At 36.9% G+C, this 25455-nt stretch overlaps 2 protein-coding genes across 5 annotated transcripts; one reads left to right on the forward strand and one right to left on the reverse strand.

Annotated features, from left to right (window-relative positions):
- The first annotated feature begins 1267 nt into the window (after positions 1-1267).
- elavl1b (ELAV like RNA binding protein 1b) lies at positions 1268-7583 on the forward strand. 3 transcript variants are annotated; one of them, XM_007240197.4, is made up of 9 exons: positions 1268-1425; positions 2724-2782; positions 3131-3202; positions 3349-3526; positions 4322-4425; positions 5197-5350; positions 5432-5657; positions 5781-6101; positions 7060-7583. In XM_007240197.4, exons 2-9 carry the CDS (start codon positions 2747-2749, stop codon positions 7082-7084), a joined length of 1116 nt encoding a protein of 371 aa, XP_007240259.2. In that variant the 5' UTR covers positions 1268-1425; positions 2724-2746; the 3' UTR covers positions 7085-7583. The 3 variants fall into 3 exon arrangements, with proteins under 3 accessions (XP_007240259.2, XP_007240260.2, XP_007240261.2); XM_007240198.4 differs by having other exon boundaries at positions 5781-7583; XM_007240199.4 differs by having other exon boundaries at positions 3131-3199; positions 5781-7583.
- A 1189-nt stretch (positions 7584-8772) lies between these two features.
- On the reverse strand, positions 8773-25261 carry slc1a8a (solute carrier family 1 member 8a). Of its 2 annotated transcripts, none has more exons than XM_022669697.2 (11): positions 24971-25261; positions 19814-19893; positions 19466-19678; positions 16682-16724; positions 16374-16584; positions 15869-15968; positions 11909-12142; positions 10672-10866; positions 10257-10391; positions 9998-10094; positions 8773-9120 (listed from the first exon to the last, which is right to left on the reverse strand). In XM_022669697.2, the coding sequence occupies exons 1-11, from the start codon at positions 25061-25063 to the stop codon at positions 8956-8958; spliced, it is 1566 nt and encodes a 521-aa protein (XP_022525418.2). In that variant the 5' UTR covers positions 25064-25261; the 3' UTR covers positions 8773-8955. The 2 variants fall into 2 exon arrangements, with proteins under 2 accessions (XP_022525418.2, XP_007240262.3); XM_007240200.4 differs by lacking the exon at positions 24971-25261 and adding an exon at positions 22899-23292.
- Between the last annotated feature and the right edge of the window lie 194 nt (positions 25262-25455).

Below are 25455 nucleotides of genomic sequence, written 5' to 3' on the forward strand. Positions count from 1 at the left end.
AGTGGCACTAATTACAGAAAATAGATAAATAACATTAATACCACCTTAATACCATTAACAGAGCTCTTTTTATATTTGTTTTTAAACTCACCTCGATTTACTCAGCTTTACTCAACAAGATTTGAGCATTTCATCAAGAGAACTTGGACAAACAGCTTCTCTTATTTCATTAGGATGGCTCTGGATGGATCCTAAAATGGAGCACCACCATTCACTGCAGCTTGAGCCTCCTTCTCTACCATGCTCTTAGCTCCTCCCTTTCCTCTCTCAGGGTGACAACACTTCTGATTGTGTTTCTTGAAGTTACAGACACACATTTTAAAGGTGTATTCTCAATTCACCACCTGGCTACATGTAGATGAACATGTGCTATAGCTCTGAAAAAAATAAATAAATAAGAGGCCACTTACTAATGATAAGTTTCTTTGATTTTACCTAATTTAAAACCTCTGGAATATAATCAAGAGGAAGATGAATGATAACAAGCCATCAAACCAACCTGAACTGCTTGAATTTGTGCACCAGGAGTGGCATGAAATTCTCCAAAAGCAGTATGTAAGACTGGTGGAGAAGAACATGCCAAGATGCATAAAAACTGTGATTCTACCAAATATTGATTTCTGAACTCTTAAAACTTTATAAATATGAATATTTTGCATTATTTGAGGTCTGAAAGCTCTGCATCTGCTTTGTTGTTATTCCAGCCATTTCTCATTTTCTGCAAATAAATGCTCTAAATGACAATATTTTTATTTGGAATTTGGGAGAGATGTTGTTTGTAGTTTATAGGATAAAACAACAAAGTTTATTTTATTGAAGCATATCCAAATCAGAAATATTGATTCGGAAACTGGGGTGGTCTCTAATTTTTTTTTTTTCCAAAGCTGTAGCTACATTCAAGAGATGAAAAGAACAGTCAGCTATGTGTTGGTATTGACAAATTGGGAGAGAAGAAGCGCAAAGTGTTGGGGTGTAGTGTATATCATTTTATAAAAAACTACATATACTGATATACACTACATGTTTGCATTTGATATTGTGGACTGTGTTTGCTGTAAAAAAAAGGAGAATGTAAAGACTATCCAGTGTATTTTACTGATTAAAATTAGCTAGATTTTAGTGCAGAAATCATATACTTTTTTGCTCTATTTATCTTGAAGAATGTTTCCAAACGAATCGATACTGAAACCGGGGAAATATTCTTATTATTTCAGCTGAAAGAAAGATACACTGCATCACCATTAAACACAGGCGGGTATCGCCCCTCCTGCGCCATTACTGCAGGAGGCAGGTCGTCTGATCACATCCGGTATCAGCGGCTGCATTGTTACAGCGCGGGTGAAGCAGTTCAGTCCAGCTCTGTCTCTCAGCCGGTGTGAAGCGCAGCGTGTACAGTGTCTATCTCTGTAACGACAAGGAGTTAAGGTATTTATTTTATTTGTTTCAGTGTATTTGTGTGTTTTTTATTTATGTGTGTGGTTAGTTAGAGACTGCGGTGTTCAGGTTGGTGGAAGCTGTGTGAGGCTGCGGCCTTCACTGAGAGCGCTGCAGGCCCGACCTCTTTACTGTACTGTAACGTTACTGTAGCTACTCACCGCGTACAGACAGGCGGTAGTTACCAGAAACTGAAAATATTTTATAACGAGCCTTTTGTGAATAATATAAACTACATTTAATAAGTTGGAGAACTGGAGATAGTCTAATTTGCTGTACAGCTGGAGGACTGAGGGACTGTTAGCTGGGGTTACCCGCCGCCTTTGTGTCTTTGAAAAGCGCAGCGTGTGAACGGCGCCATCTGCAGAGTGCTAGCAGCTAACTGGCTAAGTTACTCAAGCTAAGCTAACACCGGGGGAAAAAGCAGCTAACGCTAGCTGACGCTAACCTAACAACCAGCATTAGACCAACGTTTTTTGATGAATATCTCTATTTCAGCTACTTCTATTAAAATATAAGTTACATTTCATGTATTTTTATTAGTAGGTTATTATGGTTGGTTTAGTTAGTGTGTTAGCTAACGCTAGCGAACATTGCTAGCGTTAGCGACACCGGTATCAGGTTACGGCTGTTCATTCATTCGGCTTATCCGGTCCCTGTATTCTTTGTACAGGGTGTTCAGATTCTGTGTTTCAGATAATTTTCCGAATTTTTAATACAATTATTATTTAATACAACTGTTGTTTAAAATTGTTACCAGTCCTACAATATTTTACTATTTGTCCAAAAAGAGCAAAATTTTTTTACCGTATTTCCGTCTGTGTTGAACGATATTTTAAATTCTATCGGTAAAATTAATTCATTTAAATAATATATTTTTTAGTTTTTATTACTTAGGTTTAAAGTTATACTGGTCTGTCTAGTGTCTTCGTACGTTTTGCATGTCTATATCGGCATTGGCCCCGAATTCCCACGTCGTGCAGCCCTAGTTCTGGTATAGGCATAGGGAAATTAACTCATTGGATAACCTCAATTTTGCAATTTCAAGCCAGATTTCCAGTTTACGAACATTTACATTTTGCGTTTATATATATATATATATATATATATATATATATATGTATATGTATGTTTATCAGACATTTATGTAATACTAATATTGTTAGTATTTTTGCCGTTTTGAAATAAAAATCTTGTATGTTTAGTCTTACATTTTCAGGTACTTGTGTTTAAATGTGTTCAGCTGTTTTAATATGATCTTTTATTTGTTCCTTAATTTGGTTCCTCAGACTTGCTACTTTCCGGTATCTACATGGCTGTTAGAAGGGGACACATTAGATACCTGAAGGTAAGAAAGATAACTAAAATAATCTTTTTTTAAATATGTGCACAATTGTCCCAGTTCAGTTTATACACTGATTTGATTCCCACAAACACCTCATCCCATTCTTTCACGTAGCTTTGTATAGTTCCCCCCATCCTGCCATCCAAACCACAGATTTTGGTAATTTTCCCTATTTAACAATTTAATAAATGAATGGTCCTGCTTATCTCCCAACATAAAGAACTGACAGTACTGCCTTGAATTAAAACCACAAAGTGACAACAGAAAGCCACAGCAGTTGTAATAAAGCAGTTTTAAATATTGTGCATACAGTTTTTTTTTTTTTTAATTATTTCTCCATTTGTGCTGTAGGTCTGTGAGGTCCAGAGCCAAGGGATTGACAGAGACTCACAGCATAGCAAGGGTGCCAGCTCAATGAAGGTGGTAAGAGCATTGAGGATTATCACACTTGATTTGGACAGATAACAGTTTCTGATCTAATCGCTGTAAAGAATCCTACCTTATGTAAGTCTGACCTAAGTGACGGAGGGATTCCATGTAACATTTGTCCTTTGTCTTTCTTTTTACAGGACGCTTACGACATGCCCAACGGTTACGAAGACCACATGGGGGACGATGCAAAAGATGCCAAGACAAACTTGATTGTCAATTACCTGCCACAGAACATGACGCAGGAGGAGCTGCGTAGTCTGTTCAGCAGCATTGGCGAGGTGGAGTCTGCCAAACTTATTCGGGATAAAATGGGAGGTAAGTCTTGCAAAACAATCAAGTCACCAACTCTTCTGCACACACAGTTTAACTAATGAAATGCAGCCCTCTCTGCTCTGGTTTTTATTTTCTGCACCAAACCTTTAAGAATAATCTTGAAGTGTTCCTGTTTGGTGTTAACTTTTCTCTTTAAAAAATATGGTCTTTATTTTTTTAAACACTATGTTTAATTTTATAAATGCTTATTTTTTCTTTTAACTCTGAAGTTTTTTATTTAAAAGCATTATTTTCTTTAACTGGCTGAATGTGAGCCAAGCTTGTTTTCTGGGAGCATTTCAAGCAAAACTGTCCAATGTGATCTGTTGTGAGCCTTATTATTGCAGATTATTATTTTTCATGTTTTAAGTGCTATTTATTTTTTATTTATTTATCCTTTTAACAAAGATGCACATTACTCTGTAGTTAAAAAATAAGTTAAATGTAATCTAAATTATTTTACTTTGTGGTGAATGACATTCATGTAGTTTTGTTTTGACTTGATAATGTACAGATCTGACTAATGTTCTTTTGTTTATTTTTAAGGAAACAGAAGCTGTACTGCTTTTTATTTTTATGTAGAACACCGTTTGATGTTTGTAACATTATTTCGGCAAAGTAAATGTTCTGATTGCCTGTTTTATTTCACAAATGTCTTTTTTTTTTTCAGAAAACTGCATTGTAAATTGTAACTTTTGTTTGTTATTTTGGTTTGTGAAAACTAATCTGGTCTGCAGGATGTGGACAAACGTTTGTTATTTTTTTATTTTGTTGTTTTTTTTCCTTTTTTTTCTCTAGGCCACAGTTTAGGGTACGGATTTGTTAACTATGTTAACACTAGTGATGCAGAAAGGGCAATCAGTACTCTCAATGGGCTGAGACTACAGTCTAAAACTATCAAGGTAACGTGCAAAGAGGTGTTTTTGTATCCATGTGTAAACTGATAGATATAACATGTTCATGTAGTCGCTTGGCAGCGGAGGGAATATCCCAATACTGCCCAGTGTTCCTCAGTAAGAACTGAGCGTTTAGAGGTATGCCATTTTGAGATTTTATTCTTTTCTATATTTTTGTTTACTTTCAGTTTCTCTTTTTTCTGTGTTTTCTTGTTGTCAGGCTTTTACCCATATGATTTTATCAATTGGCTAGCCCTGTTCTTTTGGCATGGTTTTATTTTCGGTACAGAATTATACTGAAGTTTGACTTTCTTTAAGTAAATATGGATGTCTTGCCTCCTACACTTACATGAACTGTTTTTGTTTAGTTCTGAAGGTTTGTTTGGGTGAGGGAGGCCCGAGTGATCATTTTGCTTGAGTATGACATTGTGCCGAACCAAAGCCCTGCACAGCAATCCCTGACCTTTTTTTATTTTGATCATTTGGGCTGAAGGGATTGTTCTGAAGTGAAAATTGTCCCTTTTTTACATTTGAACAGTTTCCTTTTTGTTTGTTTGTTTTTAAATTTAGCCTGTAGGGCTTTGTCATTTGTGTACACAATGTAGATTTTTTTTCTCTTCTTAAATGTGTTGTAAAACTAACAGAGCTGTGTAACATCAGTTTTAATTTCTTTGTAATTGTGGTTTTGTTGCACTTTATATAAGCAAATTTTAGGGTTTTTTTTCTTCTGCACTTATCTCAAATGTAAGTTTATTAAATAATATTTCTCCATTTCAGGTTTCTTATGCAAGGCCGAGCTCTGACACAATCAAAGATGCCAATCTTTACATTAGTGGTTTGCCCAAGACCATGACCCAGAAAGATGTGGAAGACATGTTTACCCGCTATGGACGGATCATAAACTCTCGGGTGCTGGTTGATCAGGCCTCAGGTAAACATGAACGCCTTGTTCAAATTTGTGCTTAGTGTATATATTTGCGTTTCTGGCTTTTAAAGTTTCTACCCATCTCAGGCTTGTCACGTGGAGTTGCCTTCATCCGGTTTGATAAGAGGGCTGAAGCAGAAGATGCCATCAAAGGTCTTAATGGTCAGAAACCTTCTGGAGCTTCTGAACCAATCACAGTCAAGTTTGCAGCTAACCCCAATCAAGCAAAGAACTCCCAGCTGCTGTCCCAACTCTACCATACACAGTCTCGGCGCTTTGGAGGCCCTGTTCATCACCAAGCCCAGAGGTTCCGGTGAGTTCACTCTGTTCAGAATGCATTTGTACTCTTTTGCTAGGCATGTTGTGCAGCTCTGTGTGGATATTGTGGGGGAAATTTCCTCTCCCCTCGCTATATTAACGACCATATTTTGTCTAGGTTTTCACCAATGAGTGTAGACCACATGAGTGGCATGTCTAGCATGAGTTCACCCGGGAACTCCACCTCTGGCTGGTGCATTTTCGTCTACAACCTGGGTCAGGATGCAGATGAGGGCATTCTGTGGCAGATGTTCGGTCCATTTGGAGCCGTCACCAACGTGAAAGTCATTCGCGACTTCAACACCAACAAATGCAAAGGGTTCGGGTTTGTTACAATGACCAACTACGAAGAGGCAGCCATGGCCATCGCAAGTCTCAACGGTTACCGCCTTGGGGACAAGATCCTACAAGTGTCGTTCAAAACCAGCAAGTCTCACAAGTAAAAGGACAAAAGTATTACTTTTGGGTTCTAAGAACTTACATATTGATTCTGTTGTTTTTCGATATATATATTTTTTGTTCCCCTCCCCTCGTCCACTTCTGCAAGTGACAGTGTCTTCATGAAAGTACTTGTGTTTTTGATCTTTAAGTAAATCTGTACATAGTGTTTAACTTGCTCTAGGAATAAACAACAATCCAATTGACTGAAAAATAAGCTTAAATTATTTTTTAAATATTATAATATTAGTGTTCATCACAATATACAGAATATTGTGAAAACAAACGCTACAACCATCCATTGGATTTTCTGACCTGTACAAGTATAATTGTTGTTTAATTTAATTATACTAAAAAGCTTCAAAGACCAAGAATAGATACAATATAGGAAGTTTTATTTTATTAACCCCAGAGAGTAAAAGCTGCCATTGCTCTTTACTATTAGTTACATTGTGAGTTCCCAGTTGTTTTTTTTCTCTCCCCTCCCCTTCTTTTTCATGGGTGTTTTTTTCACTAATGGTTGTTTGGATATTGTCAAGTTCTGCACAATGAATTTCAATCTCTATGGTTCCTTTTTTGTCTAATCAGTTTTGCTGTTTTCAGTCTAAAAAAAATGAGTAGCTTTAAACAGTTTCATCTTTTTTCACTTAATGGATATTGCAGATTTTGTTTTGCAGTAAAATACAGAAATGTGCAAAATATAATCTCTGTAAATACCCACTACACCACCCATGTTTTCTGCAAAGAATCTATTTAAAGTTATTTGAGTTTAAAAAGGACCAAAGAAATTGGAGGCATTTAAGGCTATTTTGCTGTATTCCTTTTTTTTTGTTCAGATTTTTTTATATATTAAAGCCTTTTGCATTTAAACAACTTGTTTCTTTTTATGGTTTACTCTTCTGCTGTAGCAAATTACTGAAAATGATGGAGATTTCCTTTGTTCTTCTGTTTTCTTTCAGTTTTGAAGAGCCTTGTCCTTGCTAAATGAAGTGTCAAGGCAGTTTGTCTTCCATACAGTGGAATTGGTTGTCGCCCCGTACAGAGTGTGCGTGTTTTTTTTGTTTTTTGTTTTGTGCTTTGGCAATGGAGAATTTCAGTTTAGTGATAAGAATTCATATCTATACACTTTTAGTAGTGTAGTCCCATTACATCTCTGTAAATAACATTTTTAGCCATTATTTGACGCTGGCTCAGTAAGAGAAGAGTAACTAATGAACACCATCTGTAGATCTATTAAACGTTTTATCTAACATGCATTAATATGCAAGACAATTTGTTGAGATTTATGATGTCTTGTAAATGTTTAATCCTTTTTCTCCATAATATGCATGTTGTTCATTCAGTACACGTAATAGCTTTGACATCACGCACCTTGTGTTTGTATGTCATGCAATGTCTACTTCAGAAGTATGGCCTAAGCTCCTGTAGTATGGGCCTTTTATGTATTTACAAATAAATGCCATTGGTTTTGTTGTATAAAATACTTTTTGCTTCTTGAGCTTTTTTCCCTCCCACCCATGTTTAAAGAGAGTTAACAGACTTATCATACCGTTATTAAAAAATCACTGGAAACATGTCTGATGCTTTAGGACATTGCACAGACTACTACATACATAAGCTCTGTATGTATAAATGTGTGAATTCTGTCCATAGGCATGTGTTAGATAATACAGTGTTCAAACAATTCACATTTGGTTAAAGTACAGAATAAAAGAATATATATAATGAATAAATTTATGTGGAGGAGGTAGTAGAGTACATGCACATATCCAGTGATGTATGTTACCATAGCAATACTTCAATTACTTGTACTGTTAGTATAAAATGGGTTAGAACACTCATTTTGTGCACTATGCTAACTGACCTGTACTATTAAGATAAGTATACTGTATATTTTCGTATTACATTAACATAATGTATAAACTGTTTAAAGCTGTTTTCGTGGCGCTTTCCTGGGGGAACCCTGCACAATATAAGTAGGTGTTTATGTTGTGGCTGATCACTCTATAAACCTATTTTTAATATATTTATAAGTTTCTTTGTATGTAGAAAATATTTTGTTACTATACATTTAAATTGTATTTGTATAAGATGACGTTTTCTTATGTTAGCGATTAAGCTTTAACTTTGACCTTGTCCCTTTGCTGACCAGCTGAATTAGGCACTGAATGCCTGTGCAGTCAGTGCAGATGAATGGCTAATTTGCCATTACCGTCCTTGATGTTGTTGATCTTAAGCTTAGGAACTTAAGAATCTAATTAGGACTAAGCTCTTGTTACTTGCTTTCTGCCCTTTAATACTGTTACCACCCGGCAACACATGCTGCCTGTAGGATTTCACATCTACACATTACTCAATGAACTGATACAGGTCAACAGTGTATTTTATTACAAAATAATTATATATATATATATATATATTACACATAAATAAACTGTAATCAAAATGTATAAAACACATCCACAGAATCGCCTCATTGTGAGAGCATGTTTTGTTATAATAAATAGTTAGCCTTATAATATGGATTTTTGAGTTAGTCACCAATTTTTTGCTCCAGTCACGTTTAAGGCAATGCATCTATTTTCTTACGCTTGATGACATTAGCAGCAATGTCTTAACTGTGTCCACTTACATGCCAGCATGCAGTGTGGATCTTTTCTTCACCTTTTTGTAAAAAAAAAAACGTGAATCTGGAGAATAAAGTCACTTGCAGGAAAATATTATCAATCACCTGACAACAGGTCACCCGAACAAGAAAGAAATGCAGGAAATTCAGAATCATGGCACAAAAGCAGAGACTGGTCTGCAGGAGCGTGAAGGTGATGGTTGTTGTTGTAAGGCTTCTGCTGGTCAGGTTATACTTGACAGATGTTGTAATAGACTGTCGGTCGCTCAATAACTGTTTCTCCAACCACCTCAAATATGCAGTCTTTTCCAGATATTAGTGGCACCTCTGTCAAAGGCACGTTCTCCATGTTTTGGGTGTTGTGTGTGTTTCGTGGCAGTTCACTGGCTTTCCTCTGAAAAAAAGTAGAAAATGGCAAAGCTAAAGTTTGATCACAGTTTTCACGTCATATCATATTAAAGGCACATACTCCTGTTTTTTTTATAATGACATATTTTAACAACAAATAAAATACTAACCCAAAGTAATTACGTATAGTTTTCTTGACATTTTATTAAACATAATTTGATTCAAGAAAGTAAGTCATTCTTTTAAGAAACAAAATTACATTTTCCGAACAGTAAATTTAAGTTATTATAAATGTTGCGCACTGCATTGAAATTAATTGGATACAGGGATTAAATGTTGATCCAAATGTGTTAATGTTACAAATACACTTACAGTAGGTGTTTTTTTTTAATCAAGTACCACACCAACCATTTAGCAATACCTGTGCAAACACCTGAGATACCATAACATATGCAATACAACCTAGCCACCCATGGCAACCACTAAGCAACATCACTGCAACTGCCTAAAATACCATAGCAATCCTATTGCCACTCTGTAGCACCCATTAGACTCAGAAACGTTATGCATGCACTTTGAGCATGATCTGACCATAGACCAAGATCCTGCACTGCCACCAGGAAAAGCACCCTCTTTCGGAAGCGTGTGCTATGTTGCTATGTATGTACTGAACAGTGAGTAATGATGGATTGTTTAAATGCAGTGTGAGTGCAGGCCAGTGGAGGAGTGAGGAGGGGGCAGAACCGTAGTGGGAGTACACCCTTAATCCCTGTCCAGGAAACTGCCCCTAGGTAAATGGCAATTGTGATGTGTAGCAATACAGTTGTAATACTAGCATGCTGTTCAGATTACGCAGTCCTGACAGGTTGTGATGTAGCTTGCTGTTGTCTGAATACATTACACAGTAATGTGGAAGCACTTACCCCTGTGCCAGTTGGAAAGTCTTTCCGACACAAATGAGCGATGATTCCAGCTGCCAGGGCATCTCCAAGCACATTAATCATTGTTCTGAATCGATCCCTTTGAAGGAGAGCACAATGACTTCATTTATCATTTATGAACGGATTGTTTGCACTGCTTATATTTTGATTCCCACTGGATAAATCGCTGAATAACCCGATTATCTGTGGATAATCAAAACTTAAAACTAATGATGTTACAGCTGTAAGAGCTTCAACTTACAGAATCCAGTCGATGGCCACAATTAGCGTGATGTCATCTGGTGGCAAGCCCACAGACGTCAGCACTATTACCATTGTTACCAGGCCTGCCTGAGGGATCCCCGCAGCACCGATGCTGGCAGCCGTTGCCGTTATGCTGTCAAGAGCCAGAAGAGAGTGAATTCAGTGTACAGTGCTGAGGAATGCAATGTGACAGTGGGACTGACATTCCTAATGGCACTTGCACACAAGCTGTCAGGACAATTTCAGAACACCACGGTACCTACGGGTCCTTCCCAAGAGAAAAAAAGCTCATTAAATATTCTGTTATTAAAATCTGGCAATGACAGTGGTTTAAATTGCATCATTCTATTTTGCCTACACAGCGTAATTCCATCTCTTAGCACTGCTATAGTCAACAGAGCTGTGACATTCACCTTATCGTGACCAACTGCCCGAAATCCAGCTCGTATTCGTTGACCTGAGCGATGAAGATGGCAGCCACTGCTTCATACAGGGCTGTGCCGTCCATGTTGATGGTGGCACCCACAGGCAAGACGAAGCGCGCTATCTGCCTGTCCACCCGACAGTTTTCCAACAAGCACTTCATAGTGATGGGCAGAGTGGCAGAACTGTCCAAAATGACGAAAAGAAAAAGAAAACAATTACTCAAAGAGAACTTTCACTACATATCCAGTACACAAGTTGTAGAACACCCCAGTTTTTAAGTAGTCCAGTAACAGTGCTGTACGGTCCAAACAAGCTGCTTTTTATTTTCTCATTTTAGCAACAACTTTATTACTGCACTTTTTCACCTGTCAGACCTCTGAATTTAGTTCAATGTTAAGCTGAGATAAAGACGTTGCCATGTGGGTCAGCCAGACACCTTCCTGTCTTTTGAATGAGTAAGAAATTGTTTTCTAATAAAGACTTTTTAAATACATTTTTTAAATACATTTCCAAAGCTCAGTTTATTTCCATTGCTATGTACCAGCTGCCACCTGTTAACCAATCTTTTTTAAAACAATATATGATTTTTCCAAGTTTTATATAATATAATAATACAGCTCTGGAAAAAATTAGGAGACCACTCCAGTTTCTAAATCAGATTCTCTAGTTTTGCTGAGTGTATTTTGATAAAATGAACAGTGTTATTTATATAGTATACTGAACTAATACTGAGTATGGCCTTCCTATTGCTCCTAAAAAGCAGGGCGAGGATTCCACAAGATGTTGGAAACATTCCTTTGAGGTTCTAATTCTAGTGCCCTTGCATGCTGTATACTTCTGTTCTACCACAAAAAAAGCATCTCAGTAGTACACAACTTAACTTTTGAAAAAGCATTAAAAGCATTGTGATCATGGTGGAATATCCATTAGAAGATGATGGATGGTAACATTGAGTCATCAAAGGAAGCACATGGTCAGCAACAATGCTCAAATGCTTCAATGATGGTTGATTGATGGTAGAATGAACCAAAAGTGTGCCAAAAAACTACCACCACATCATTACACCACCTCCACCAGCCAAAAAGCGATTACATCCTTTACTAAATATTATTACAGTCAATTGTAATTTTCCTAACTCAAAGCAGACAAGTCACCATGCTCTAACTTATGCTTCATAATCTAAAACTAACCAATATTGTTAACTTTAAAAAAGATCTGTCTAACCTTGAAGAGGTGGCCAAGGCAATCACCATAGCTTGCAGCAGCCCCCTGATGTACGTGAAGGGGTTCTTTCTCGTCAACAGGAAATAGAAGAATGGAAGCAGAACGAGGCCATGAACAAACAGTCCACCCAGAACCGTCACTGTGTACCAGCCCAGCTTCCTGCCCAGGGTGGACGGGTCTTCCATGTCCAGGATCTTCCCAGCCACCAGGAAGATGATCCCAAAAGGGAAATACCTGTAAAGGAAAAGATGGCATGAATAAGATGTCATTTCTTTGGGCTCAAGGCATCTTCCGGTTTACTCTTCAACCTAGGAAAACTGATAATTAGCAAATTGCGGTGTAAAACATTGATATGGAAGAGGAATAGAAGTGACTGTTCATATTGTGGGAGAATGGGAGCATGGGGGGGTCTTAAGAGGTCCTAAAGGAGTTCCCAGAATGCTCTGTGGCAACCTCTTTCTCTTTTATTCAAGTTATTTAGCGAGACTTTACGTTGTTTGAGTGTTTGTTTAGATAAATAAGATTTAGCTGTGGCAGTTCCACTGGTGGAACATTAATTACCCTCTTGGTGTTGAGTTGGCAGGTGGATAAGGGTCTCCACCAGTGAGCTGGCATTTTTTTAGCATTCATTCACACCTATTTTACCACTATTTTTAAGTGGTGAAAATTGCTGATGTCATTTTATTATTATTGTTTAGGAAGTAATTAAAAACATTGTGAAATCCAGTATCATGTCAAGAATCATGTCAACAAAAATGTCACAATACTGCTATAATTATACCGACTTATAGCATATATAATTCTATATTTATAACATTATAACATATAGTATTCTATTGAGTACTATTGGTGGGCGATATGGCCCTAAAATAATGTCACAATATTTTATGGTATTTTCGCAATAATTATGATACTCTTGGCGATATGACAAAATACAATTATTACAATTACAAAATGGAATTGTATTATTGCATGTGATATGATATGGCACACCCCTAATTGAGATATAAAAAAATACAAGAATTTGATCAGATTTGTAACAGAAGTCAATAATCCAGAATGTCATGATACTAATAATTCACTCCATGTATCTCCATATATCCAGGACTAAAGTAAAATGAATGATACTGGATACATATAGAGCGTTTCTTATGATATATATAGAATGGGAAATAAGAACTGTGTTTTGCTAAAAACAACAAAAAAGTAGTGCCCTGATATGATAATTAGGCTCGATTATGGCACGATATTTTAGAGTATCTGCGATGGATTGGAAGCCTATCCAGGGTATATACTGTTCCAATGCTGGCTGTGATTGGCTCCAGCCCCCCGTGACCCTGACAGATAAAGTGGGTATTTACAATGGATGGATGTATCGATTTCAGGGCATAATATTGATAACGATATTGAAAAATGTTGCCGATATTATTGCATACAATACGATATGGCACACGCCTATTTAGTACCCATAATATTATAGTAGCATGTCAGTAGAAGCTAACTGCAACACAAAGAAGGACATTTTAGATTAGATTTTAGTGTATGTATATAATTCACAAACATGAATAAAGGAATTATAAGAGGTTGTATATTTTTTGTGCGTTTTAAAAAAGCCAGAAAATGGCATTAGAGACCCACATATACTAATTTTGGTAATCCTAATAAGAAATGTTTACATGCTGTATAACAGTGCATGAAACCTATCTTTTATGCAGCTGTGCATAACATTACGCTGTATTTTAATTAGAAGTGTGCCATATCGTATGGCACGCAATAATATCACCAACATTTTTTAATATCCCGAACAATCTTATATCCTGAAATATCGTGCCAATATTACCCACCCCTAATTATCACATCAAGGTTTTTTTTTTTTTTTGCTGTTTTTAGCAAAATAAAAATTCACACTGTCCTCATTTCCCATTATACATCTATTTGAAACAGATTATATTGGTTCAGTATCATTACATTTTTGCTGAAGTCCTGGATATATGGAGATATTTAGAGTGCATTATTACTTATGTTACATATCTGTGAAATTCTTGTTTTTTTTAATATCACAGTTAGGGGTGTGCCATATCATATTGTATGCAATAATACTTTTTTTTTTTCATTTTGTTGCAGTAGTGTATTCTTGGAAAAAACATTTAATTCAGTGTTTTGTCATATCAACAAGATTATCGTAATCGTAAAAAAAAACATGAAATATTGTGATATTATTTTAGGGCCATATCGGCCACCCCTAATTTCAATTTTCAATCATTGAAAAGTGTAAAGTTAAGTTGAATCTAAGCATTTTATTCCTTGATGATGATGCTGATGCTGACAATATCAATGGTCATGGCTATCCTGTTGATTTGTGGCCCTGGAGAGTGTGTGAGATCACTTAAGAGCAGGTGACTTTTAATCCGCTGCACGCGCCAGCACGGTTTAACACACCGTCTTCAGCAGAGTTCACGTGCAGCCTGTGTGCTGGAGACGTTCTACCTACAACAGTGACGCGTGAGCATTAGCTCCATTGTTCTCAATGGATCACTACTCGGCTGGCAGGGTGTCTTATGTTGCCATGGTGTAAACCTGACTGTTCCATCGTTTTTTTTTTTTTTCATAAGAATACATTGCATTTCCTAGAAAACTAATACCTGTACATATTTGTGTCTACATTTTTTACAAGACCAAAAACTATGTGAAAAACTATGTGTAATCATAACAATGTTTATTAACAATATTAGTCTCTTATTCTTTCTAGCTTTATATCCTAGTGCACAAGAAAAAGTTTAAGAGGTGTGCAAAAGCCATTATATTTGAATTTCACATTGACTCTAGAACTATGACTATGTAAATGACCTCTGTTGTAATTGGCTGCTCTATTTTGGGCCTCTGTCAGTAAACTCTGAAACAAAAGCAGCAGTCTTTTAACAAACCATAAAAAAAACTGCACAGTAAAAGGAATAAAACCTATGTTTAAGAATTGTTGAGATGCTGAGATGTAAGCAAAGTAAGAAATGTGAGAAAACACAATCCAGGTGTTTTTCCTTTCACCACCCTACATTTCCCCCATAAATGTCTTCAAAATATCTTTTTTTTTTATCTACAGCAAAACTTTGTCTTAAAACCATCATAAACTATTGCTTTATGTAATAGGCAGCATATTTAAAAGCCTTACATTTAATTTTTTCCTGTGAGGGAGATTTTAAAGCCACTTAGACCTTATTTTCACATGGTTACCGCATGTAAGTAGTATCTGGACTGTATCCTGATAAGCTTTTAACCAAAATGCATTTACGCTTGGTAGTCAAACACGTGTCTAATCATCATACTAAAATCTGATTGGATTGTGGGACAAAATATGCAAATTAGACACTTATGCTGCAATTATTACTGTTTTTTATTGTTTATTTAATTGAACAATTATGCTATATGCTAATAACTGTCCATATTATTGACATGTTTTAATTATGGTCAATTTAATTATTAGAATTCTCTAATTATTCCTGATTCAATTCATTAAACCTTAGAGAGTGCCTGAATGGAAGAATCCGTTGAAGGTGGTTAAAGCCTTGATAAAACTCTGTAGGAGATTCACCAGGGGTAACACTGATTAAGAGTCTGGCTTTAGCTATTAGTTATCTGTAATTATTACAGTAAAAAAGGAAATATAATAAAGGCAAACAATATTATAAATTTGGCACTATTTTACTTGTATTAATAAAGTTTTGTGCTTCATGTGTCTCTCTTGTGTATATGGTGGATTAATTCTTATAGAGCTTCAGTCAGAGTGCCATTGTTGTGCAATATTGGTACTCCTAGAAGGTCTCTCAGCCAAACACACTGCGGGAGCAGAGCTAACTGAGGTATATTTGATTTAATTTTCAGTTAAATAACACAGATATAAACACAAATGTTTGGTCTGAATTCTTAGTACAATATTTTGAACAAAAACACAGTTTTTCCCCTTACCATACAGCTGCGTTGATGATCTTCATAACACACTCATTGATGCATTGGCAAACATTGACTAATGGCATCCCTCGCTCACCCATTCTGCCTAGAAGGAGGCCTAAAAGTACACAGTATTGTTTGTTAATGATATATTGTGCTTTAAACACCAAAAATAGAAAATGTATTGCTTGTTGCAATCACAGCTTGGGGGATTCATGCAGTTTAATAACCCAAAATGAACTGGGGAGAAAATAATATATTTTGAAACCATTTCTACATATCATATGAAACACGTTTTACTTATAATTACTAATAATTATATGGACTCTTTGTAATACATTTAAATATTTTGAACTTTCCTTCCAAAGTACGTACTGCGAAGTATCAAATCTAAACAGCATGTTTTAACACTCCTGTGACATTGGCATATACCTGCTATTAACTAACAGAACTTAATTAATTAACTAATACTAAACAAGCTGTTTATATGCTTTTTTTTTTATTTTGTACTCAAATGACCTACCCATAGTGGCTGAGAAGATGACGATGCCCAGAACGTTCATTTGGGGGCTGCTGCCGGGGACGGACTTGTAGTGAATGTCGGGAGAAGGGGTGAGCTCCAGCAGCACTGAGTGACCTTTAGGATTCTCTTCATCAGGCATGAGGTAGACGAAGCTGGGCTGTTTGGTGCTGCCGACTTGTGTTCTGACCAGCGGAATAAGGTCTGTCTGGTACTGCAAAGATATAACAGAGGTGTAGGGACCCACATTTACACTACAAAACACTACAGTCCACTCAAAACTGCTTAAAATTGATTGTTGGCTTACATACCTGTTGAAATGTGGCTTCGATGAGATTTGAAGGAATCATATTCCTAAAGAAACATAAACAAGAAAAAAGTGAGTGGCTTGATAAGATCTACAATATATATTTTTTACATGATTACACTTAACGAGGCCACACCCACACCCACTCATAAGGACTCCCTCCATCATCAATCATGCTCCCAACACAAGGAGGGTAAAGACAGCACATGCTTCCTCCGACACATCTGAAGCCAGCCACCGCCTTCTTTTACTGGATAACCAGCACACTTAGAGGAATTAGCTCTGACACATCAGCTAATAGACCCAAAGAGTTTCATCTACCCAATGCTGAAAGAGGAGGGTCAATTGTGCTTTCTCTGACTCGAGCTGCTGATGGCAAGCAGCATGATCCGTTATTCAAACCGACAATCCTTACATCATAGAGACAGTGCAACTCTCAGAGCCCTGAAACTGTACTGAATATAATCAAGAGGAAGCCAACTGAACCAAGCTGAACTGCTTGAATTTTTGCACCAGTAATGGCAAAAAGTTATCCAAAACCAGTGTGTAAGACTTGTGGAGGAGAACATGCCAAGATGCATGAAAACTGTGATTAAAAATCAGGGTTATTCCATCAAATATTGATTTCTGAACTCTTAAAACTTTATGAATATGAACTTGTTTTCTTTGCATTATTTGAGGTCTGAAAGCTCTGCATCTTTTTGTTATTTCAGTCATTTTTCATTTTCTGCAAATTATTGCTTTAAATGAGGGAATTTGGGAGAAATGTTGTCTGCAGTTTATAGAATAAAACAACAATGTTCATTTTACTGAAACATATTCCTATAAATAGCAAAATCAGAGAAACTGATTCAGAAACTGAAGTGGTCTCTTATTTTTTTCCTTCAGCTGTATGTCGACTTTCTTTAATAACCGTGGTTTCCAATTAAAATTTCAGAGTCCACGTAATATTAATGATAAAAGTATTTTAAAAATGCTTAATGATAATGATAGGTGATAATAGTATTTATCGCAATAAAGTCAAAATATTGTAAAAAAAAAAAAAAAAAAAAAAAAAAAGTTATATAATTATAAAAAATGATAAAAATAATTATAACAGGCCTAGTCAAACTCTTCAATTTAATGGTAGTCGGACTGTTCCTATTATGACAGCCTCAGGTTGTCAGGTGACTGTATTGTGTGTGTTTAGCTTTAAGAGCATGTGCAGTCATGTCTGGAGGGTCTTAATTGGCCTACAGGCACGAGCCCAACACCATCCCACTGCCACGAGCCATCACGAGCAGGGGATCCTCAGCATAATCAGCATTGGTTACTTAGCCAGTAAACCAGTCCTTTGTATGGATTACTAAAAATACACTAATCACTCCTCCGCTTTAATTGGATTGTGTAGTATGGCATGGCCTGAACTCCTCAGGCCTAGACCCTTCTAGTAATTGATGGATGCCTTTGTAAAGGTAACTGAACATTAAATTATTTTTTTATATCAGTTCATAATTCAGGCATTCACTTTGCTCAAAGAAAGGGGTGCCACATTGATTTATTGATCCCAGCAATCATATTAGCCATGCCCGAATACTCTTAGTAAAAAATATAAAGCTTGGTAAATGGACTTGTGGCTCATCACATCTTGTGGCCTACTCTTCTGTAACTACATGGAAAGCAATGCAAACTAGGTTATTCTTAGGTGCGAAAAACCTAAGATGCCAGGAAGATGCCTGGAAGTGCTAATTCCTGGCTATTTAATTGGATCATTAATGTAGAGTAAGGTTCCTTACACTATACTATGGCTATACTCCAAACAACTCTACCAGGCACCTTTATTTTTTTAGGTGGAGAGTATCTTGAAGACATATTCAATTTAATCCCTTAATATGGGAACATTTTTGTCAAATTTATTCCTGATATTAAAAGTGCTTAAAGATTTCTCTTTTAGCATTACTTCTAAGGTTTAATGTTTGATAAACATAACAAAAAATCTTACTTCTAACTGTTATAGAAAACATTGAAAAATATTGAAGTAAATTTGCAACTGTCAAAACATAATGAATAAAAATAATAAAATTGGCATCTTCCTGAATAGGACTAAACAGACTAAAATGTAATTTAGGTATGGAACGGAATATGCAAAATTACTCATTGTGCATCAATTACTACTGGTGTTTTGGTTTTACTGGAAGGTATTTTGTATGTTAAATGATTCTTAGAGGAATAGATGTGTTTACACTGCTATAGCATAACTCAAACGTGTCTCAGACCACCTCCTGAAGTTGCCTGTGTCATCAGATTTGTTTTAAATGAGTCTTGGTGCATTTACACTTGTACTTTTATGTGGTTTGGCCTCATCATCACCCTCAGCCTTGAAATCTAGCAAACAGTTTTTAGAGTGCTGTCAAGACATTCTTTAGTTCCATAGTTATTCTATGTTAAAATCCCATTGGATTTGCCTGGAACCCAGGTAAAGTTTGCTCCACTTTTTCAAGATTGTTGGTTAGTCCACACTTGTTTTTTGAAGTGGGAGCACATTTTTTCTAGATTTTGTGTGCACCTGTTTCTGTATTTCTCCTATTCTTATTGGGCAAAAATCACAAGGTAAGTAAAGGGATGGGCTAAAACAGACAGTCAAGAAACTGGAAACAGAGTCACACTGTTATCAAGGGATGCAGTTCTAAGCATATGAGAAAAAATTGTGGTCTAAATAATATGGATGGTCATAGAGATAATGGATAATACCCAATACCCTTATGATACTCGATAATCAACAATGGTTTCAGCAAACTGAAAAAGTTACCTGACGAGGTCCAGTAGTGCGTCTGCAGAGGTCATCACTGGACCCCCAAGCCTGTTGCTCTCCACCTCGGTCCCACAGCCAGGCTTTATGATCAGCACAAGTACAATGCCAACCACAACAGCGATGAAGGTGGTCCACAGGTAATATGTTACAGTCAGAACTCCAATCCGACAACAGGCCTTGGATTCCATAGATGACAGTCCAGACATTAAACTACAGACAACAGAAGGAATTTAAATTAAAGTAGATTTATCATGCATTTAATATCAGAACTAGTGGCTCATAAATACAGTAATAACATGATATTTTATTACTGTTTTAAAATTGTGTATTAGAAACAAGCATTACCTTGAGGTGATTAGCGGCAGGATGAGCATTTTAAGCATTCTCATTAAGAGTTCCCCAGGAAAAGAAAAATAAATTTTTGCCTTTAGAAAAAGGAGAAAAAATGATTTCAGGGTTGTAGCAAACATTAACACAATTTAAAGGTGGACAGATAATTTACATAAACATATATACAACTACTAATTACTTACTAATCTTAATGTTTAGACAGAATGTTTTAGGCTGAAAAACAAAGTGATAGTAATAAAAACAGCTGCAATATGAGCAATTTGCAACAAACTCACATGACTGGGTATAAAAAAAGCATTTTAAAGAGATAGAGTTTCTCAGAAGCAAGAAAGAAAGATTGGCAGAGATCCAGTCTGTGGAAAAATTGTAGAAAAACATTCCTCCAAGTGAATTTGAGAATACTTTGAATATCTTACCATCTTCAGTACATAATATGTTCAAAAGATTTAGAGAACCTCGATGCTAATGAGCTTTGGGCACTGCATTAAAACAGGCATTATTCTGTATTGGAAATCACTGCATAAAACAATCCTGAAATCACTGACTTTAAATTCAGTTTTGCAATCCACAAATGCAAGTTAAAGCTGTACCATGCAAAGAAAAAAGCCATTTCACAACACAAACCAGAAAACCGCCATGTTTTCTGGATCCAAGCTTTAAATGCATTTGGTAGAACACGCCTTGCCCATATTTTCTTCTGAAATACTTTGCCTATTTAAAATGCTATTTTAATATCCAGTCATGTGAGTTAGTTGCAGATAGCTGTTAGTGTAGCTGTTTTGTACCACTTCCAGCCGTTTGTTGCTCCATGCCAACTTAAATGAGTTAACGTTGTTTCATTAAATAGTAAAAATGTTTCACTTTCAACATCTGATATGTGATCTGTGTTTTGAATAAAATATATTTAACTATTCGATTTTCATCTATCATCTATTTACATTTTGAACAGCATTCTATCTCTTTTGGAATACATTTTATTTAAGTGTAGGATTTTGTTTTTACAGTGTACTATGAATGTGCAGCCTGACTAATTTTGAAAAAAAAAAGAAGTGAAATTTAGATTAGATGCAATTATGAAGTAAATCCAACACAGCATGAGTTAGGATGCTAAATATTTCAGTACCACAACAATTGAGCTTTATGCAGAAATTCATAGAAACAGGACAATACTCAAAAATAGTCAAGCAAAAGTAATAATGCTGCCTTTAGAGATGAGCTTTTTACAGGAAAAACACTAAACATTAATATGTGTTAATTGACTGTGTGCCACAGATGTAAATAGAGATTAATTAGCCTTAGTGTTCCTTTAAACAACCATTCACTAAATGTTCCTTTATGTAACCTAAAGTGACATTATTCCAAATAACCATTTTGGCCCCTTTACAAGTGTTATGGTCCACAAAATCACATCTAAACTCAATAAGAAAAGGAGTTTAAGGGTTAAGCAGTGCCACTTCATCCTCTTTCAGCAAGAGTCATTGCTGCTGTTTGCCTTTTGATGAACTGTCAGATCTACTAGCCAACTTTTCCTCTAGCCTTTGGCTACGTCCCACACATGAGCTCATTAACCTGTGGGCGTGGATCACGCGACTTGCACGAGCTGACCTGAGCTATCATCTACTGTTTGCTCTAGCAGACTGGCCTGTGTCTAGATTTAAAGCCAACAGGGCTTGGCTCAGCATTAAGCACTTCCTAATGCCGCTTCCTTACATGAGCCCTAGACTGAAGAAAGCCTTCCTGACTCCTTTCTGACTTCTGTAACCTTTGAGGAGAAAAGGGAAAAGGCTGTTATTTACTTATGTACACTGGAGATTTTAAATGGTTGTTAAATAAAACTTAAAATAACTGTTGTGTATTAATTGTGTATTAATGGAGGTATATGCAAATCTCTTTTGAATTGTTTCCAGATATTAATTATATTCTTTATGAGTTAATTTGCAGATTTCTTAATTAACTGATTGATTGATTGTTTTTCAAACTCTAAAAATGTACATGGGATGATGACCATTTTCATACTGTTATACTTGCTGCAACCTAATATCTAACAAATCATAATTCAAGACAAACTTACATTAATTCTTAATTTTACATTACAAAGCAATATTTTCTTAAAGTTTGCTATTTAATTATTTCTTGTTTTTTTTCTGAAAATGTTGGGTGAAATAATGTCTTCAAAGTATTGAGTTAAATTGAGTATTTGTTAGTGTGTTTATTCACTTCTCCTGTCCCTGGTTTTCTTGTTATTTTGTCTATTGATTCTTTAACATCTGCCAATCTATTCACTTTGTTGTGTCATTAAATCAGTCATGCACACACTGCTGTCCAACTTCTACCTGTGGACATGTTTTCATGATGTTTGGATCAACTGGCTATGTTAACAATGCTAAACTGAAACCTGGAACCTGGAAAAATTGAGCTTATTTTGGTTGGATTTGCCAAAAGCCGGAAAAGGATGGTCAAACCAGTGCACATGGGTGTCAGATTTAATATAAAGAGAACATGAAAGTGAAATTGGAGTAGGTAAGGTCAGCCCCATTGCATCTTACAATGTCCAGTTTGCTAAAACTTTTTTTTGCTATATACCCTTACATTTAATATCTTACTTTGAGTAGAATACAGTAGAGTATTCCTAAAACAATAGTGTATTCAAAAATAAGAAGTAAAATTACTCATTAAATTACTGTTGACAAGGGGGATACATAATTTTTTTTTCTCAGGCATAGCAGTGGGTTTAAACAGGCTGATAAATGAGGAATTGTTGAACTGTCTCTAAAATAGTAATTGAATTAAGCCATTTTTGTGATAAAATTTATAAAATAACAGAATAAAATCACAGAGGACCCCCCATTAAAGAGACCCCCCAGGACCCCCTGAGAAACGAATCTTGTCCCGTGTACAATTATCTGAACAGTTACTTGGAATAACATCAACATGAGTGTAACTTTGGCTTCAACAAAGTTTCAACAAAGCTACAGTCCATTTTGGGAACAACATATCGTCTGTTCCATTATAATATCGTTATAACCGCGATAAGGTATTGCTCGGTCGGTATCGCTCGGCTGTTAGTCAGAGTCCGTACCTGAGAGGACATCTCCAGTCCGCGGAGCATGTATCCCAGCAGGCAGCCCGTGCCCACCCCCAGCACGGAGAGCGTCAGCAGCCCGTTCCGCTTCACGCACTGCTTCACGTAAGCCCGCACGCCCTCCCCGCACGCGCCCCGCAGCGCCTCCTTCACACTGTCCGCTGTGCCGGGCCGCTCCGGGCCGCGCGCCTCCTCCGCGTCCTCCGGTATCAGCAGTTCCTCCATGCCGCCTCGGAGAGCCGCTGAGGCATGGGCGCTCGAGCCTGTGCACACCGTTCAGTCTGCGAGGGGATTAGAGCCGCGCGCGTGGCTCGGTCAGCCCCAGCCCTGAAGACGCGCTGAGGACCGGAAGTCTGTTAAGAGGATTAAAGCGCGGGAATAAAGTCTCACACTTCAGTGTTGTGGATGGCGCCGCGCCATGCGAGAGATTTAGCCGCGAGCTGTGGTCAAACTCACTGCTCTGAGAGTGTCTACGGCACGTTGGTGCGTTGGTGTTCACGCGCAGAGAGGAGGAGGGCATTGTTAGAATACGAGAAAAAAACAGCCCATAACCAGAAATGTATAAAGTACTGGAGACCCTGGCTTGAGTAAAAGTACAAGTGCTCTATTAAAAAAGTGACCGGAGTAGAAGTTTAAGTGTTCTTTAACCACACTTCAGGTATTTAACATTTTTGTACCTAAGTATTGCAAGTAGTTTATTCTAAATATTCTACTCAAGTACTCAAAGTAAAAGTACAAGTATTGTGTTATTTAGTTATTACTGAAAGCCGGGCTAAAGGCAAAACGGGAAGTCTTCTTAAGCTCTATGGGGCAATTTTCTCTTTTATAGGGGTCCTCTGTGATGACATTTCTCAGACATCCTCTGAGAAAGTCACAGGCTGAATTACCTACTGTTTTTCACTGAATTCTGTGGTCGTCCAGTCATTTTAGTCCCGTCCGGACGCACATCTCTGAGTTTCGTCATCTCACGTCTAACAAAATAGTTATTTGTCCACTGCTGCGCACCGTAATTACACTTTGGGTGCGCATTTCCACAGAGACTCACGTAAACACAACAATGAGTGGAATTGGAGAAGCTACTGAGTGCAAGGTCGTGACTGAGAAAGCCAAAAGGCCAAAACTGGTCCTCCTGTTTTTTCAATCGCAGTCTGGATGCAAGAGTTTTATCACGGAGTAGAAACGTGAAATTTTTTTCACAGAGATCCACCTGAGAAACTAATTCTGTCCAGATAGAGCTTAGGACATCTTGTTCACTTGATTTGCTCAATGATGAGCAGCTTCATCGAACCACAGTGCAGATCATCTACTGGGATATTTTGGGAAGATCGGATGGAAGAAGCACAAGAAAGGAAGGAAGGAAGGCCAAGTATGCAGACCTTGTGGTGGAGTGATATCCATCGTTATATGGAACCTGGCCTGCAATTAAGAGATGGTACCAGGGCTCACTCCAAAAAATGCTGCAACCTGGTTTTATGAAACACCAGCTTGAAGTCGCCCTATCGCATGGCCCCTATGCCAATCCTTGGAGCAGACCAACTGACCACGGTAGCAGGACCCATGCTCACAGGTGCAGTACCTGTGGCACCAGAAGTCACATAATAAAAAGTACAAACTCTATACCAGATAGAAGCCTTTATATGGAATTTAGCTGAGTATTTAAGTTTACGTTTTATTTACAGTTAGGATACTGACAACAATAATCTAAAGTCTTATTTTCTACAAGATTAATGCTTCTTTTGCAAAATCTTACAAAGGCTAAAAGATTAAGAACCCCTGCAGTAGAGCTGTCAAATCAGTTCTGCTACACTCCAATACCCTTAGCTAACATTTTTTTAAATAATGTACATTTAACTGAATGTTTATCTGGGCTTATCTGAATGTGTGACAACAGTCCCAACATTGGACTTTTGAGACAAGCGAAACATAGCACTAGTGATTCAGTTTTTCAGAGGAAGAGCAGACACTCTACAGCTGCAGTTCCCTTGTTGTAATGTGTTGTAACTAAGGGAGGATTTACTCCAGGGTGCCAGTGCAACAGTGTAATAGGATCTCAGAATCACTGCCCTTACCTTTGTTCTAGATAGAAGCATGAAGAGCACCACCAGCTGGCCTGTTTGTGCTTCCCTCTGGGGAAAGTAAACACAGGGGGTTTTGATTATCATTGAACTTTTTAGATGCAGGACAAAAGTATATGTACTCTAAGTCTATGCTTTTTATATTCTAATTTAATTAAATTATAATTAAATATTACCCAATACCGAAGCTTGTAATCTAAGGCTTGGAAACAGCAAGTTGACCTGTCACAGAACTGGATGACTGAAGGTTACAGATTTATTAAAGACCACCATCTATACAAAGACGGATGCACCATCTGGCTTGTAGTCCTTCTGGGCTCTAAGATGTCTCTACTAAAAATTATTTGCCAGTATATATTGATTTTATTCCTTCTGAGGCTTAGATTTCCAGATTCAAGTACTAGTTGAAGCACTGCTATCAAGATATGCTAGATTTCAATCATGTTTCCCTTATATATATTGACACACCTTGATTAGAT

This window comes from Astyanax mexicanus, chromosome 16, assembly GCF_023375975.1.
Source record: "Astyanax mexicanus isolate ESR-SI-001 chromosome 16, AstMex3_surface, whole genome shotgun sequence".
NCBI classification, from domain to species: domain Eukaryota; kingdom Metazoa; phylum Chordata; class Actinopteri; order Characiformes; family Acestrorhamphidae; genus Astyanax; species Astyanax mexicanus.